We start from the raw sequence: 17,471 nt of genomic DNA on the forward strand, positions 1-17,471 counted from the left end.
TTCATCTACTTCCCACTCATCCTGGCCCTGAGGAATTCTAGGGGAAGCCCCTTCTCTGTGCCTAAGAGCCTATTTGAGCAGGGAGTTATGGAAGGCTCATGTCATAGTGTGGCAGCCCTGCGAGAACGAGCTTCCTCCAGGCCCAGAAACAGCAAGAAAGAAGAAAAGGAAAATTGGAGACTACTAAATTTTGTGTTACGGAAATTAGAGGAAGTCCGGACTTGTGAAATTTCATCAAGATGAGAACTACATAATTTCTCTTACAAGCCAAAAATAGAGCGTTCAGGAAGCCCTGCCCTGTGAGCAAATCACAGTAAAAGTCAAAGGTGGTTAGTAACATTACAAACACACTCAGGCCTTCATTCACTTAGACATTGGAATGTGGTCCTCCAGTTGCCAAAGATACACCTCACAAGTGGAGATGTGCAGAGAGAGAGAGGGAGAGGAGAGAAACATGCCATCCTAAAGGACTCGTTAACTATTTTCCATTAAAGTAAAAGCCCAAGTGCCCCCTGCTAGAGCCTTCCCAACCCCCTTCTCTCCCTCCCCAGACCCCTTTCTCTCCCACTCGCTCCAGCCACTTTGGCTCTTTGCTGTTCTCTGAATGTGCCAAGATTTTTCCTTTGCCTGTAACAACCTTCTTCCAAATATCCATGTGGCCCCCTCCCTCCCTCCCTCCCTCCCTCCCTGTCTGGTTCACCAACACCCACCCTGCATTTCCCTCAACCCTTCTTTATTTTGCTTCATTCACTAGCTGATATTCTATAGATTCAATTGTTACCTTGTTCATTGTGCCTCTCCTGATTGAATGTAAGCTTTTGGAGGGAAAACACCTGTGCTAAATCTCAAGTGACTAAGATGGTGCATGCTAAGTGCTAGGTGCTCCAACACATGTTTGTTCCATAAACGAATGTGTGAAAGGATGGATGTGGCACCAACGTATATGGACCATATTTTTTCAACTCCCTTGCAGAAGCATTTTCTGGGATAAGATTTAATATTTTGCTCTTAGAGCTGATATAAACATGACTTTATACAAATGATGGTTTTTCCTACCCATTCCAAGATTGAAAACATGTGCAAGAGACCTTGGGTAACAAAATGGCCCAAGGATCAAACACAAATTCCTTTAAGAATCCAGGGCCAGGAGGCTTCCTCATGACACTTATTTGCATCTTTTAAATCTGAATATACAGACCACATAGCACCTTTCTCTTAATTGCCAGGAAAATAATAATGTAATACGACCGTTGTTACCAATACAGGGAAATTGTGCACACGTGTAAGGGGGCTATTCTAATTAAAATTATCTGTGCTTTTTGTAAGTTTTATGATTTTCCCTTGCTATTACGCTCTATATTGATAGGTGTATCTTCTTGTTCCCTACTATGTCGCATAGCATTAGATGTTATTTTGCTGTTTCCTAGGAGACCATGTTCTTAAAATTGCTTCCAAGTCCCTCTGAAATGGATGGAAATCAAAAAATCAGTCCAAATATCATTGTACCGGAATAAACCAAGAAGCGAGTCATTTCCCAGAGGGTGGGCAGAGAGAGAAAGACACAGAGACAGAGAGAAACGGGAAATTAAAAGAGGATGACCCTGATGCAACAGTGAAGAAATATCGTGCTGTCTTGCCTCCAGACTAACCTAAATGTAACCTGGAATCTCCATTGCTCCGTTGAGAACTGCATTTACCTTGGCCTCTGGCCAAGAGGGTTTAGTGGGAAAAGTATTAACGCCTGCAAGGCGGTCTCACAGCAAGGTCCCTGAGGACAGAGGTTCCAGTATAGCTAGGGAAAAGCTGGAGGAACAGGCCGATTCCAACATGGCGTCTGCTGCTAAGTGACGAGGCACTACATCGTATAACAAACCGCAGCTTTAAAATGGGAGAGGGTGGAGGAATGACTGAAACCCCTATGTCCCACAGGTGGATGCGAAGTGAGTGAGCAGCGCTGTCCTCGAAGAACATAATCTACACCTGAACAGGCAGGGGGTTTGCTTAGGTTTAAGCCACGGCAACAAATTGTAGCTTTGCAGCTCCCAGAGCAGCTGTACCGAGGGACCTTGGGCAAGGCCAGCAATGGCGGGCCCGGACTCCCTCCCTGCTCTGGGCTCTGTTGTATTATATCTTCAAACAGCACTTAAGTGTTAAACCTTCAGTTCATTTGCACAGCGCAGCTAAGAAAACAGAGCAACTCCCAGACCTCCCTGAGTGGCTGCAGACAACCTTTCCTCTTCCCTCCCCCTCCCAGACCAAGTAGTTTTCAATAGTTTGAAAAGAAAAAAAAACAACAACAAATAACAGCTGCTTGTTAGTTTCCGGGGTGGGGTGGGTGGGGAAGCATTGAAGACAAGGATTATGATTAACAACAAAACCAAAGAACTATTCTTTAGAAGTCAAAGTCTTTGCCGAGAATGTGAATGCATGTATCCAGCAGAACAAATCCACCATCCCCAAAGGTGGCACTGGCAGCAATTTAGGCGGCCTTTCCGTTAGGCGAATGCCAAACCTTGTTCATAAGAACCTGAGAAGCCCAGAGTTTCTTTGGTGGTTTTGCAAATCAGAAGTATCTTTCGCTTAAACAAAAAAGAATCTAGGAAATTAACGCGCCAAATGCTTACCTCTGGGATGTTCTATGTGTTAGCTTCTGGAGATGTATTGAAAGAGTTACTAAAACAATCAAAATGTAGACTCCACTGATCTAGTTAATTTTTATAGAGAAGGACGGTCTGGTCAGGATTGGACCCAGGCCATTTCCGAGATCAAAGAAGTAATTCGCAATCAACCGGACCAAACACCCAAATCCATTACTCCCGGCTCCGTGCATGCCCTTTTATAACTTACTGCCGCACCCACTCGCTCCCCACTTCCCGTGAACTTTATCTTTAAAGGTTGGGGAAATTAACACTTAATATGGAATGAGGACGAAAACCCCTACCACTTGAGATTTAATTTAACTCCTCACTTACTGGCAGGGCTGCACGTTGACTGGGGCATTCAGTGCTTCAGCTCAGCCAACGGGCAGGTCTGTACGGGATCTGTTGTTATCTGCTCTGCTTTCCACGAGTGCCATAGAAATCCTGGAAAGAAAAAAGGGTGAAAGAAACTTGCAGAATTCCCAGAGTACATCGTGTTTTCCTACGTATCTAAATTTTCAGAAATCGAAGCATGAGTCTGATTTTAGCCACAAGACGAAAAGCGAAAACGTTGGGTTCTCTGAAAGCCCCTCACCATTTTGTTTCCGGACGTCTAAGCGAGAGAATCCCGCCTCCGCGCGTGATCAGTGGACCAGCAGTGTCAGGCAAGGCTTGTCAGAATTGCAAATATATTGACCCCCCATCCCAGTCCTACCCAATCAGCGTCTCTGAGGGTGGGCCCAGGAATGCCTTTTAACAAGGTCCAAGGTTATTTGCATATTAAAGTGAGAAGCAAGGGTCTAGATCTATAACAGGTGCTTCCCAAAGAGTGGTCTTCAGACCTTCAGTATCAGCCTCACCTGGGAACTTGGTAGAAATGCAGATTTTCACCTGCTCCAGACCTACTAAATCAGAAACTGGGGGTAAGGCTCAAAAAATCTAGTTTTGTCAAGCCCTCCAGAAGATTCTGACACACACCAAAGTTTGAAAACCATTGGTTTAAAATGTGAAGGCAGACACGACTAAGGGTATTCACGGTAAAAGAGAAAAGATGAGCTAGTATTTCCCAAATTGTATTATGTAGAATACATAGCTGTTTTAAAAATATATTTAAGAAATGCATAGTTAAAACTGTTATTTTTCTTTTTCAAGGTAAGGTTACTCAGTTTAAATGTGCACTGTGAATCTCTGAGATAGTTGATGGCAATTCCCAAATTTATTTGGGAACATTTAAGATTTAAGCTATAGCAGTCCCTTCAGATATTACATGATATGTCTCATTTTCTGAACATAGGACTAACAATTTGAACCTGTATTTTGAGTAATATCTCTTATTGTCTCCTAGAAAAAAGGCTGAATAGATTATAGCTCTGGTATGTTCACATGTACTGTCTTATTTGCGTCTCAACAACTCGCTAAGATATTGGAGAATTATCCTCCAAGATGGTGAAGGGACACACTAGTAAAAAAAAAAAAAAAAAAGCACAGACTCAACCAAATTCTGTAGCTTTTCCAAGGTCAGAAGGTTCCTCAGGGAGGGAACACCAGAGAAGTTGGTCTGCTGGTTAATTGCCCAGGGTGCCCATACATGAGAAGCTCTAAACATCACTGGAAACACTAAACATCTCATGGAGAAAATTGTAATTCCTTAGGGTGATTCTTGGGGAGAGAACTTCATGGGGTTGAATGGGATACTTTAATAAGCAGCCCAGAGTCAGGGATTGAGAGTCCTAAGGGAGACTTTGGAACAACACCAGCTAATCCTGGCCGAGGGCTTCTTTGCTGAGGGGGATGGACGAGTACGGGGCAGAGCCAAGTGGATCAGAGCATGTTAGGAAGTTGATCTCTGCTTCCAGGGATCCTCCGCCTACCCCTTTCTCCGCAACAAAGCGCTCAGCCTTCCCTTTACATAAATGTTGAATAAAAATATTAAAAAAGCAACACCGTTGATTGAGGGGTGATCCAAATTATTAGCCTGCCTGTGGCAACCCTGTAAATAAGTTCGACCTGGGTGTAATCAAGATTCAACTCAGAGAGGCTTGTCAAATGCCAGTGCCTGTATTCCTCCCAAACAAAGTTCCCTCTCTTTAAACACTTGACTCAAATATTTACATACAACTACTGCATTCAGTATAACCGCTCTACTCTGACAACAGCTAAAGCTGGTCTTGAGATAAACTGAACTGTGTTCTTGAACCTGTTCCATTGGTTCCCCATCAGATTAGTGTGAGAGTGAAATTTATTAGCGTAGGCGTGAACTTCATTACAATCATTTCAAGAGATTCTACAGTCATTTTTTCCCTCTTTTTTATTTTCAGAACATTTTGCTACAACCTGGAACTCAAGCAAGGACTGTAACCAAGTCAGGGCTCTCAAAGAAGCTGAGAGTAAAGTGAAATCACACAGAATTCTGCATATAATAACTGTAATCATTAGAAGTCTACAAGACACTATTTCATCAACGTTCTTTTCCTTTGAACCAGTTTAAGAGCCTAAACACTTAAGACTTAAGCCAGAGAAGTCCGTTCACATATTTCATAATATGTCTCATTCTGTGAACAAAGGATTAACAAATTGAATGTAAGAAGCAGGTGTGAGCACTCTTGATAGGTCAGAACCTTAACACCACCAAGACAAGTCTCTAATTTCTGGGCACAGTACATGGCATGCGTGAATTTTGTTTCAATATGTTTTCCATAGTGATAGCTTAGCAAGTCACATAGCCATATTCTACCCAGACTTCCATTCCTAGTGGCAGAATTATTTGCTGATGACTGAAAGGTCATGTAAAACAGATGTGAGGGCAGCTGGATTTTCCAGCTATGCTTCAGTGGACTTAGCGGTGGTGCCTGCCATTACCAAACAGCAGAGAGATTTTATTTCAATTGAGCAAAAAAAGAATCTTAGGCAACCTTGTCAGCATAATTGGATGTATATGCAGTTTCTCACCTTTTCCACCTTCCACTGTTCACTCAGGGCCTGGAACTAACTTCATCACACTGCAAAGGTAACAATGAACTGGGTGTCAACTACCCAGACATGTTTTCCAACATGTTATAAATAGGTTATTATTGACCTCTGAGTGTGGAAGTAATGGAAATTCCATTTCCTACAGCTTTCTCATTTGTTTGGTATCACATTGGGTATTATCTCCACTTCAAACTAACATAACTTACTCTCATTATTCCTATGCTTCTTTGAAATGAAGCAACACAAAGAGCAGCAACTGGTGCATTGCAGAGGGGGCTACTGCATCGCAAATACCCTTGAAGAACAGATGGTCCATTTGCAAACCTCCCAAATATTGACATCTGTGTGGCAGGCAACTGTACAAGTCAGAGATACAGCTTTAAGTTTTACACATTCTATCAAAATTAAGTAATTCCTAAAACTGTCCTTTACTAACTGAATATATGGGAATTCTCCCTTATTAATAAGAGGAACTCTAAGGGACTGTGAATGAAATACTAAATTTTCTCTCTAATCTTTTAAAAAGTCTAAGTCTCAGATTTGCCAGTTAATAACTATGTTGTTAGAGAATCATTTCTCTGTCTTCATTTTCTCATCTCTAATACTTAGGTTAAAAATACTTGACTCTCCATTTATTAGAACCTGACAGTGTATTAGTGTACCCTAGTGTGAGAGATGAGATAATATGCCACACAAGTTACAATTAGTATACAACAAATATAAGTTATTATTATAGATCCACTGGACTTGATCTTTCATGGTTTATTGTGAAGGGGAAATTATTAATCTCTTTGCTTTCTATTACTAATATGAAAATAATCCATTTTTTTCCATTTGATAGGGGTTTAGGTTTATACAGAAAAACTTCTATTAACTGAAATTCCAATTAACTAACACGAACTTCCATTTAAGAATATTTTAACCATAGGAAAGCATTAGTACAATAAAATAAACTCATTAAAGAACCTTTTGGCTATATCTTAGGATATATCCAAATAAATCTCTGAAATATTCAGAACTGTTCAATTATACGGTATGTTTAGGTGGTAGCTCTTGAAAAAAAAACAATCAGTGCTACGTTATGTTTACTTCGCATATTGAAGGTATACTAATTATCAGAGAATTTTGACAATGAAGAGAGAAGTTAGGAGAATTTCTTGTTCTACTTTCCACTTCATCAAGAATAGGCATTGATGTTCTGGATAATGGAGGTTTCAATTTAGTTGAGAATCTAAAGTTTTATTTTGTACCCAGACATGCCAGTTAACAACTTACTGATTTTCAGTTCCCAATTCACCCTTCAGTACCTGCTCCGTGATACCGCACCGGACTCTTCAACCACTTCTCCTCTACAGTGAGCACAGCGTTAGGCTTTGTCAGCTGTCAGCCAGGAAGCTGAAGGAACAGGGCAGAAGTCAGGGGCTTCGCTTCCCGGCTCCAGGTGCTGCACTTGGCTTTGTCTTGCTCCAGCTGCATGGTTCAATCACGGTGCAGATGTGTGGGAACCTCTGGTGGAGCTCTGCCTCAGCTGTGTGTCCAGCATGCACAGTCCCTCAATGACCTCACGCCCCTGGCCTGGGCCTGGTGACCGCCTTGCCAAAGCCCCCTCGACGTGGATACTGCCTGTTCCATGCCTCGTGTCCCCAGCAGTACCCCAATGCCCTTTGCACACCTACCTACCGGTCTTAGCTTACCTGTATTCAGAGGGTTGTTTCCTAGTTCTGGGCAACTGAGGACCAGCTCTGGTCCAGAGAACTTCTGTGTCATTGTGAGCTGCAACCACACTTTCTTCAACAAGGTCTGACCTCCAGCCATGGGAAGGGGGCCTCCTTCTAAAGTTGGCCTTCCTTGGGTCCTCTCTCTCAGCCCAAGGTTACCCCTTAGAGTTCTCTTTATATTTTCATACTTATGTTCCTATCATAGCTTAGTAATTCTTTGCACTAAACTTCTCCTGTTAAGTTATTGTGCAATATCTGACTCCTGATGGGACTTAGGCTGACCCACCAGGACTAATCAAACACATTTCCCTTGCAAGCTCTAATTTATACTCTGAACATCTATATTATGTTGATATATTGTTAAAGATCATCTACAACTCCCTGATTCAGGCATAAGAAAACTATAATAGATTCACATCGTTGATTTGTATCTTTTCAGGCATTAGTACTGGGTTCACTTCAGTGCCTCTCATCTTGCTTATTAAAGTTCATTTTTATTTGAAGTATTTATAATAGTACCAGAAAAATTAGTAAGCAGTAGCATAATAAACAGAGCAGAATAAATGGTAAGTTTCAGTTGATAAGGCCATAATTACTTTAACTTATATTTCAAATTTCATACTTGAAAAGCACCATGGATTCTTCTGCTCTTCATTTCATTCAACTAAGGAGGCTTGGGATTGCCAATGTTCTCAAGCAAACAGGGTAGAGAAAATTTCCAGGTTCAGATGATACCAATAGGAGGTTACCTAAGCAAAAACTATTATTTATGCAAAAATTAATATTGGTAGAAGTCACTGGAGTTCAGTTTACTTTCCTACTTACCAAGGGAACAGTTTGGCATATCAGTGATACACTAGGGGAAAAAAAAAAATCAAAAGACATCTCTAAAGAATACTACAGACTACTAAAATACCTTAAACAAACAAACAGTATTATTTTTGAGTAAGTGCATAGAATAGTACCAGCTGTGTGTGCTTTACAAGCAAAAGAAAAAAAGGGAAAAGGAAAGGAAAAAAATTTTAAAAAGTATATTTGAACTTAGCAAATGTGATAATTTAGAACATGAAGGTGAAGAAGTAATTTGGAACCCAATTATTAAACAGAAACTTTGCCCTTTGGAATATGGATGCATTAGAGACCATGTCAATCAATTCATGGAGCTAGCACAGAAGTCATTTTCCTTGGGAGCTCAAGAGAAATTGACAAATTATACTCTCTGAATTCTCAATTGTTTTATTTTTTCCCCTGAGGTCAGTGATCAGTGCTTTTCTCACATGGAAATGTTTTCTTCTTTTACACTAAGCAATGGTTCCAAGCATTCTTGTATATGATTAACACAGTTACAGACACAGGAAAAAAAATTCCTTCCTGGCAAACTTTCATTTAATAGGGCTCCTCCAGTGTTTTGCCATGAGTGCCAATCACTAAACACACCTTGCTCTTCCCCAGCTCTGTGTTTAAGGTGTGGAAGCCACACCCTTCCTATTAATCATTGATGCAATCTTGCTACCTACTCAGTCAGCTTCTAAATCATGGACTAAAGAGTAAAAGTTCAGTAATATAATACCACAGACAATCTATTCTTCATAACATGGACAGTTGAGGGGATCAGACACTTGCCACCAAATACTATCCATATCTGCTTAGTATGATAAACAGACAGGCTACTTTGACTTTTGGAGGGAAAGGGATTCTTTCACAAACTTCTGGACTTGGTGTTTCCTGAGTTAAATGCTCTCATTCATAAATACAACACAAAACCGTATCAGTCTGAGATTTCTTTTGGGTAGCCATGTGTCCTAGCCCCTTTCCTCTTTAAAATTTTAAATACTGCAAAGGAAGCACTTTCCCTGGGTGGCTCCCACACTGGGGATGAAACCCCCTCTGTGGAATTTTGGCACCTTATTAATTAGTGGTTATGAGTAGGAGCTGCTCTCAGCAACTCCTATTCTGCCATCAGTCAAGTGTGATTCTGTAATAAATTCCTATGCAGCACACTATTTCTGGTAATTCTCCCTAATTAACACCAGGCCTGCTAATAATACATCAGGTCCTATGTGTTTCTGATATAACCAAGATCTTGTCTGAGAGGACTCAGAAACGGAAACCGCCAACCTAAATTAAGCTTTTGCTGGCAAAAAAGATTTTATAGGTAGTTCTGTAAGAAAACCTTTGATAATCTTACATGGGGGACATTTTGGCCAGAAAACATTGAATGACAGGGAGGCTTGTTCTGGTTTGAGCACTGAATGGGGACTTATTGTGAACACACACTGTTGAGTCTTAAGCCTATAAATCTGGTACTGGATTACTGTTTCTTAAAGAAGGAATGACAGATCTCTTATTTTGTCGGTGCATTTTAATGTGCAATGACGTGATTGACAGAAACCAAACAGCAGCTATTAAAATGTCAGATGCAGACTTGATGTTCTTATAAGTTCGGCTTCTGGAGTTTCATATACTGTGAGCAAATACACTTGAATTTGTCTTTTATTCCAATATACAGCCTGCAACAGAAACATTCCTCTCAAATTTACACAGTTGGAAAAAAATCTGAAAGCAATGAACAGACAAGGAATAGGTGAGCCTACCTAGTTACAGAAAAGTTAGCTAATGAGATCAGAATGAGTTAAAAATGAAGTAGCGTACCCTGGTCAATGAAAGACATGAAAATGTAGATGACAACTGATGTTGTTTGAATGTGATATATGATACAATATAATGCTTGATAGGACAGGTTACTCCAATCAATGATTTCAGCAATAAATATTTTTAAAAGAAAGACAATTGGAGCTTATCTATTCACAACCATTTATTGTGCACATGCCACATGCAGAGCATAAATATGGATTAAAATAGAATAAAAGTGACAGTATTTTCAAACATATTGTTTCTGGGACATTTTGATAGGCAAATACCATGAAAGAGGAATTCTCCTGAGAATTATCACATCTCAGCCTATCCTGTGAACATGATTTTTTTTTCCCATGACTTAATGGAAACCGCTTGCCACCCAAAAAGAAAAACCAGGAAAGCCTGTCTACATCACTGCAGCCATTTTACTGAGTGTGTGCACATGAAGGTATTACTATACTGATTATATTTCTCATGTGGTTTTTAATTAGAAAACGTATCCAAAAGCAAAACAGCACAGACATATACAAATTGAAAAATGTAAAGAAACAGAAGATGGAGATGAACACATAAGGCAAATGACACATTGAAAATCCAAACCCAAAACCTTAAAACATTTGGGGGGTGATGGGGGACAAAATGAAGCCACATTAAATTTGTGTAAAATTATTCAGTGTGTTTTCCCTTCCCTTATGTCTGAAAAGCTTCTTTCAATAGGAATGACTAAACTCCAAATATCACAAAAATGTTAATATAACTCTAGATTCACACTTGAACAGGGAAGAGGAATTATTTTCTATAAAAGTGGTCCTTGAAAACGGTACCACGAATGCCTTTTTGTTATAGATCATTTTTAAACATAACGCTGAACTAATATTTTGAAGATTAAACTCTTATTTCTACTTCTCTTCATACAGTGACCAAATGATCAGGTTTTAGTTTTAGGCTCTAACTGTAATCTGAATCAACAGGAAATACGAATGTTACAAGCATATGCAGAGGGCATTATTTTTAGGCTGCTGCTTCAGTGAGCAACATTCCGTCCCTGTAAAATGCTGTACATCTGAACGGATCGCTAACATCTCTGGAAACTGGGGAATTCAAGCAGGGGATGCTTTAGAGTCGTGTACTGTGATCTTAATCTGTATTACCCTAAGCACAACATTCCAAAATATACATCTAGAGAGACTAAAAGTAATGCTCTACAACAAAGAGGTAATAATTAAAGAATTGCTACTGACATGGAATATTTATAATCAGAAAAATAAATATTCAGGGAGCTCACCAGAAGATAAAGTGCCAGTTATGAAAGGATTAATGCTGGTGTATTAAATATGGCATTCCCCACTGTAAAATACAGAGGTTCTTCTGGGTTATAAGCAATACTTATTTCACAGGATTAACTGTTTTAGGAACAGACAGAAGAAGGCTTTGCCACAGAAGAGAAGGACAAAGCACAAAGACAAAATGTTAAGTTAGGAAGCGACGTTATCCTTTTAGGGATAAAATTTAGAGAAATGCAACATTATGCTCCGTGAATAATATGCAGAAAGAAAAGTGTAATAAAAACGAAGTGCTTAATGTAAGATAACTTTATAAGAAATCCAGGTCAAATAAAATTCTTTGAAGGAAATACCCAAATGCCATTCCAATGCCACTGACTTATCAAATACTATCTTGGCATATAATCTGTAAAGGCAAAACTAAATAACAACAACAACAACAAATCTCTACCACACCAAAACAAAACCACCAACTTACTTTCTGTTGTGTAAAGCAAAGGCCTGACACTAAGATAACGTGACAATGCACACAGCTGGCATGTCTTCTTCAGGTGCTTTCAGCAGCGATGGGAAATAATGCGCAATTCAGCTCCAGCTTTTAGAAAACAAACAACAAAAAGCTTCCTGCCTCCCTACAGATGCAGGGTGAGGAGGTAGTTTGGGGTTGCTATTGGTGAACCATTTAGTTTGCCGCTTTGTGTCACCCTTCTCATTCTTTTATCCCCAGTTAATTATTATCTGCATGTTAAGTCTGCTAGACGATAAATTAGCAGCTTTCAGGACAGATACCTTGAAAAGTTCTTAGGGAGGTTAAACAAATATTATAGCCTAAAACCCCCTTCTCTAACAAACATGCACACAATGGAAGTGAAGTCGCAAGTGACTGATGGGACAGGCAGGGCTTGGGGCTCAGTCTCAACTATAAAAGCACCCTTCCCCGAAGAAACTTAAATGATAACTCAATGTGATCATGGGCTTTTGTCCATTTTGGTAACAAAGAGAAAAAAAAACAACTATCAAATGCCATAATCTCTTCTCTCAAATATCAGTAGGATCCACAATTTTACCACAATTGCTTCTCTGTCTTCCTGTGGTATCTACATAATTTTTTCCCTAAAATGAAAAAAACAAAGAAAGGCTGGTCTGAATAATTAATCACGTTCCTCTCTATACTATCAAACCTCCGTGAATTCCAAACTTCATGATTACATTTGGAAGTGGTTCATTTATTACTGAGAAAGAACTACCAAAAGAAAAAAAAATTAAATTTTTATCACATCCCCAAGCCAATCTTTTATTTTTCCAATGTAGAACTAAAGAAAAAAAATTATTCCGCAAAGAGAAATTTCAAACCTTCATCAGTCAGTAGTATAACTCTGAAACTGATCTAATTGATTCATTGTCCAAAAAGGGGGAATTTAAAAAATTTTTCTGATCTAATCCTCTGATTTACCATAATTCCCAACAGCATTCTTTTCTCTTTATTCTCTTTAAAGACAGAGAAAACTTTCAGAGTCCAAAGTTATTCAACAAGCTCTTTACCTCAGCATGGGGAAGGGAAAAAAAATAGTTTGACTAATACAGGTGGTGAAACATACACAATGAGTAGAAATGGTCATATTTTAATAAAAGGCAAAAATTTAAAGTTTATAAGCTATATGGTAGCTTTTCTGGGGTGGAGGGGATCAGAGAAAAATATAACATCTCTTTTGGGCATGACACATTTTGATCAAAATCTCATTGGCCTTTCCTACTGGAATGATCAACTGTAAAGACAAAAAAAAAAAGTATACGGTTTAAAAAACCCTGACACCTACTATTGATAAAATTCTGTTTTAGTGTTTTAAAGATAAACACTATTTTTTTTAAAAAACACCATGTTTCACTTATTAATTAAGTGTAAGGCATTTTTATTGCCTTTTATAGATTTACTCACAACTACCTAGTAAGGAAAGAAGGTATAATTATTTCAGCATAGAGGTTGAAGGTTTTTATTCTAAAATTTAATTCTTCACTGATTTATTCTAAGATGAATTTAATAGTCAACCAGGAAACTGGCTTTTATAAAAGTTATTTTATGGGCAGAAAATGCAGGAAAAAAAGTAATAATAAACGCCAAACTGTCTCTTTACTTTATGAAGCCAGATATTTCCTCATAGACTTGGTTTTCAAAGCTTGGAATTTATCCCTTCAGGGCCACTATTATTTTTCAAAACTCCATATAAATATTAAATCTAAAAATTAATCGGTGATTTAAATTCTCCTCTTTCTCTTCAAATTTCTTCTCTTCCCCTGCACTGTTGACTTTCAAATATTCACAGAGTGAGCGTGTTTCTTGCAAAGTGGCTTGTCCTTCTTGGAGAAAAAGGTCTGACCTTCCAAACTTTCACAACATACCTGAAAAAGAAGCATTATTTGAGAGAATATCATTATTTTATCAAGTATGCCTAACAAGGGGAAAATGATTTTTTTACCCAATGGATAACATGACAAAGCACTTTAGTTGGTTGTGTTAGACCCCCTAGCATTTCACGATTACTATTATATTCCATGGAATCTTTCAAAAGCAATGAAGAATGACTTTTTCCTGGAATGCATTCTAATTTATTTAAACTCACTGATCATTATTTTTCTCTGTTGGGAATGACTACTTGGCCCTAGTGAAAAAATTAACACATAAATAGGTCACATTAAATATAATTTCTTCTCAGATTCTAGTCAATGTTTTAAATCTGCCTCTTGTTGTGGAGAAACAAAGCATTCAGAGAAACAAACCAAAAAACCCAGCACAGTTGCTTTGCCACCCATTCCCAAGCCCCTAAATATACAGTCACAGAATACCTGAGTTATTTTTAATTCATTTCTTTGTTTCTTAAAATGAAAACCCTAGTCAACATCTGGCTGCTGGAAGTTATGTCGTCAGTTAACTATTCACACTTATGTCTTATTTTTCCTACTGCCTTTGTTAATTTTAATGCTCCTGAGCAGATCTACCAGAGAATAGGAGGCAGCAAATCTGCTAACAGTTGTGGCTTTTTATAGATTTTATGAAGTCTAAGAGATGGATGAGGTAAACAAGACAGGGTTCAATGGTAATGTTTGAGGAAATTATTTGACTTCAATTAACAAGCCTTTTCCCCCTCCTACAATGGGTATTAAAAACTATTAGAAATATTAAATATAATTAAAAAAAACAAACATCTGAACAGAATACTTTATTAGATATTTACTTCTAAATTTAAAATATATATATCTTAGGTTCACGTTAATCTCTGAATCTATACTCATCATTAAAAATAAAGCCAAAAATAATAAAATATCAAATGAAAGAGGTAAATATACTACTACAAGTTTATTATAGTCTCAAAAAGAAAAGAACATTCATAGACTATTACTAAGGAAGGAAATGGATCAACGTACAGTTTACTTCCAGTGTTAAGTCAGTAATAGATTTTTATAACAGTTTACTTCTATTTTAAGAAGTACCTATGTTTTCATAAATTACTAAAAGCACTCCAATAAAACATAGTTTAAAAAAAGTAAAAGGCTCTTATTTTAAGAAATATATAGCTTCTTCTTATAAACAAAAATGTATCAAAAATAGGATTTTCTCTAAAGGGGTAAACATCATAGTCTATTTGAAATTGCCAAACAATTTCAAAAAGTACCGAAAATTTTAATAAACAATTTTCAAAATCACTGTAAAAACATTTCTAGGTTTGAAGCACTGAAAGATATAAAAACTGTTATTTCAATTTAGTGCTTAGGCTAGAACCAGCCATACTGTGCTCCTTCAATTCGGAAACAAGAGTTTACTTACTGAGCATACAAAGCAAGTGTCGTGCCAGGTGTAGGCCAGAGCTTCCAGGAACATGTCACCAGCTTCTATGGGAAACTCACATCCATGGCATATAGTGCCAAAGAGGGCATAATAATCTGTATTGGGGCAGGGGTAGGGGTAGACACAATTTAAACATGACAAAGCTTTAGAATGACAGGTTTTAGAAAAAAGCAACAAAATGGGAATTAAATGAGATGATGAAGATAAAGCTACTAGTAACTGGAAAATTTTCAGATGGCATAAAATTTGGCTTGAGATACACGCGTAGTATATTTCAGGTTACCCCTGGTAAACGTTATATATGCAACTTAACATCCTCTATTATATTTTTCCATATAATACTCCTCAGTTCTGTCCAACTTCTTAAATGCCCAAATATGCATGAAGAAGAACATTGTTCTCTGATAAGTTATCAATAGCCATAATTGTTTCAATAAAATATAAGAGAACTTCCAGTAACTAGTAACAATAAGACTAATGAACATAAATGAAGAAGAAATACCTGATATTAGCAAATTTCATAGCACATCTGACTTGGTAAGGAAGAAAAACAAGTCACAGGAAACCTCCATGAAGAAATGCTGTGACTGAGTTTCTGGCTGGACTGTATCACAACAATATTAGCCACTATTTCTTTTGCTGTATTTTCTTTTCCATTTTATGACTTCATGCTGAAAATCCTTAGCCAGAGAACACCTCTTACTTGACACAGATTACAGTCATAAAATATTAATAATATCTTCCTTTTGAAGAAAGCAGTTTTGACAAGATGTCTCTGTATTATCACTAAATTAGAACTTCCTGGCAATTTTCTTTTCTTTTCTGCAGCTGCTCTTACTATGTGTGTTCACTCATGGTTCACTCTGTGACTTTGGACACTTCCAATCCCACCTGGGCTGGAGGAGAAAGTAGGCTGCCACCCGCGGCGTGAGTCACCTTTCCAGCAATGCTCAATACTCCTCAGTGCCAGCTGTTCAACACACACCCACAGAGCCCCACTGTGTGCCAGGCGCTGTTCTAGGCACCGGTTGGGGGCACAGGGGAGAAGACAGACGGGGTTGTTCACCTCATGGGGCTTACAGTCTCATTGGGAGCAGGACGTCATCATTTATTATATTTTAAAAATAAATGATAATAAACAACTTCAGATTGTGACAAAGACCATAAGGGAAAGGAAAGAGTGATGTGAGAATAGTTGGGGGAGGTGTATAACACTACACTCTAGAGGAGGGTTAGGAAAGACTTCCCTGAGGAGAAAACAGTTGTGCTGTGACTTGAAAAAAAGGGGGGCAGAAATCACCTCAGAAAAGCTGGGGAAGGACATTCCAGTCAGAAGAAATAGCGAGTACAAAAGCCCTGAGGCCGGAAGTATCCAGCAGGTTCAGAAACAACCAAGGGGCCAGGTATGGCTAGAATCCAGTGACAGAAAATCAGGTGGAGGAGATGAGGTTGGCAAAGCTGGACCTAGGGAGGAGTATAGTTTTTACTCTAGTGGAAGCCATAAGGGTGTCAAGCACAAGCTGATTCACCTTCACACAAGTATTACTGTAGCTATCTGAGGGTGGGGGGAAGAAGATAAACCATTTTGGCTGGCAATTATAATGCCCAGGCAAAGAGTGAGGGTGAACTGGATTTCGTGGGGACAGTGGAGGTGAGAGAAATGAATGAATTCCATATCCACTGGGGGTAGAACTGTTAGAATTTACTAATTAGATTGGGCAAAGAAGGGTCAAGTCATGTTGACCAGCCTCAAATTAGACGCTGACTGCTTCTTTGACTACTATGGACTATTCCCTTTGTCCAGCACCACCCTTTGAATTGCAAGGTAGAACAACAATAAAACCCCAGAGTGGCAATGCAGGGGTACTGAGTGGAGGCATAAAAATGGAAAAATATTTTATTTTTTGAAACGTGTGTGGAGTAGTAATATCTAAGTAAGGATAATATTAATAAATAAGTGCTAAGAAAGCCCACTTATAGTCTTTGGGAAGGAAAAGGAAGTGTTCACAGTTTAGGTAATAGGACAAATGTCATAGACTGGTCTTTAGAGCCTGTTTTTAAAAAAATAATCTTAACCAAGGGAGCAGTCCAAACCACAATTACCCTCCCATTCAGTGAAAGTAACAAAGGATTTCCAATTTGTTGTCAAAGCAGTGGTCTTCAAGAGCATGTCACTACTATATTCAAAAGTTGAATATTTCTCATTTTTATAACCACTAAAAGTTCACTAGTGGAGTGTAAGGGGTGGCTTTAAGCTACACGATTTGGTAGGATTTATATCCAGAAGTTATTCGGGATTCAAGAATAATAGTTTTCTAAATTGCTTACATGGTCATTTCTCTTAATGAAGCTGGGGATATGTTTTGACCAAGTCACATACAAA

The 17,471-nt window shown here is 38.5% G+C and overlaps 1 protein-coding gene across 6 annotated transcripts in view; it reads right to left on the bottom strand.

Annotated features, from left to right (window-relative positions):
• Positions 1-8,547: 8,547 nt before the first annotated feature.
• The window catches only part of PDLIM5 (PDZ and LIM domain 5), a 220,318-nt gene continuing 211,394 nt past the window's right edge, over positions 8,548-17,471 (bottom strand). For all 6 annotated transcript variants that reach the window (XM_022582357.2, XM_089912461.1, XM_022582355.2 and 3 more), the window contains 2 exons: positions 15,068-15,183; positions 8,548-13,644 (listed from right to left, as the gene is read on the bottom strand). In XM_022582357.2, coding sequence (XP_022438065.2) covers positions 13,555-13,644; positions 15,068-15,183 — 206 coding nt within the window. In that variant the 3' untranslated portion in view covers positions 8,548-13,554. The remainder of the gene's footprint in view (positions 13,645-15,067; positions 15,184-17,471) is intronic.

This window comes from Delphinapterus leucas, chromosome 5 (assembly GCF_059928025.1).
Source record: "Delphinapterus leucas isolate spDelLeu-1000000601 "Yukka" chromosome 5, BTC_Dleu_Yukka2, whole genome shotgun sequence".
Taxonomy (NCBI): domain Eukaryota; kingdom Metazoa; phylum Chordata; class Mammalia; order Artiodactyla; family Monodontidae; genus Delphinapterus; species Delphinapterus leucas.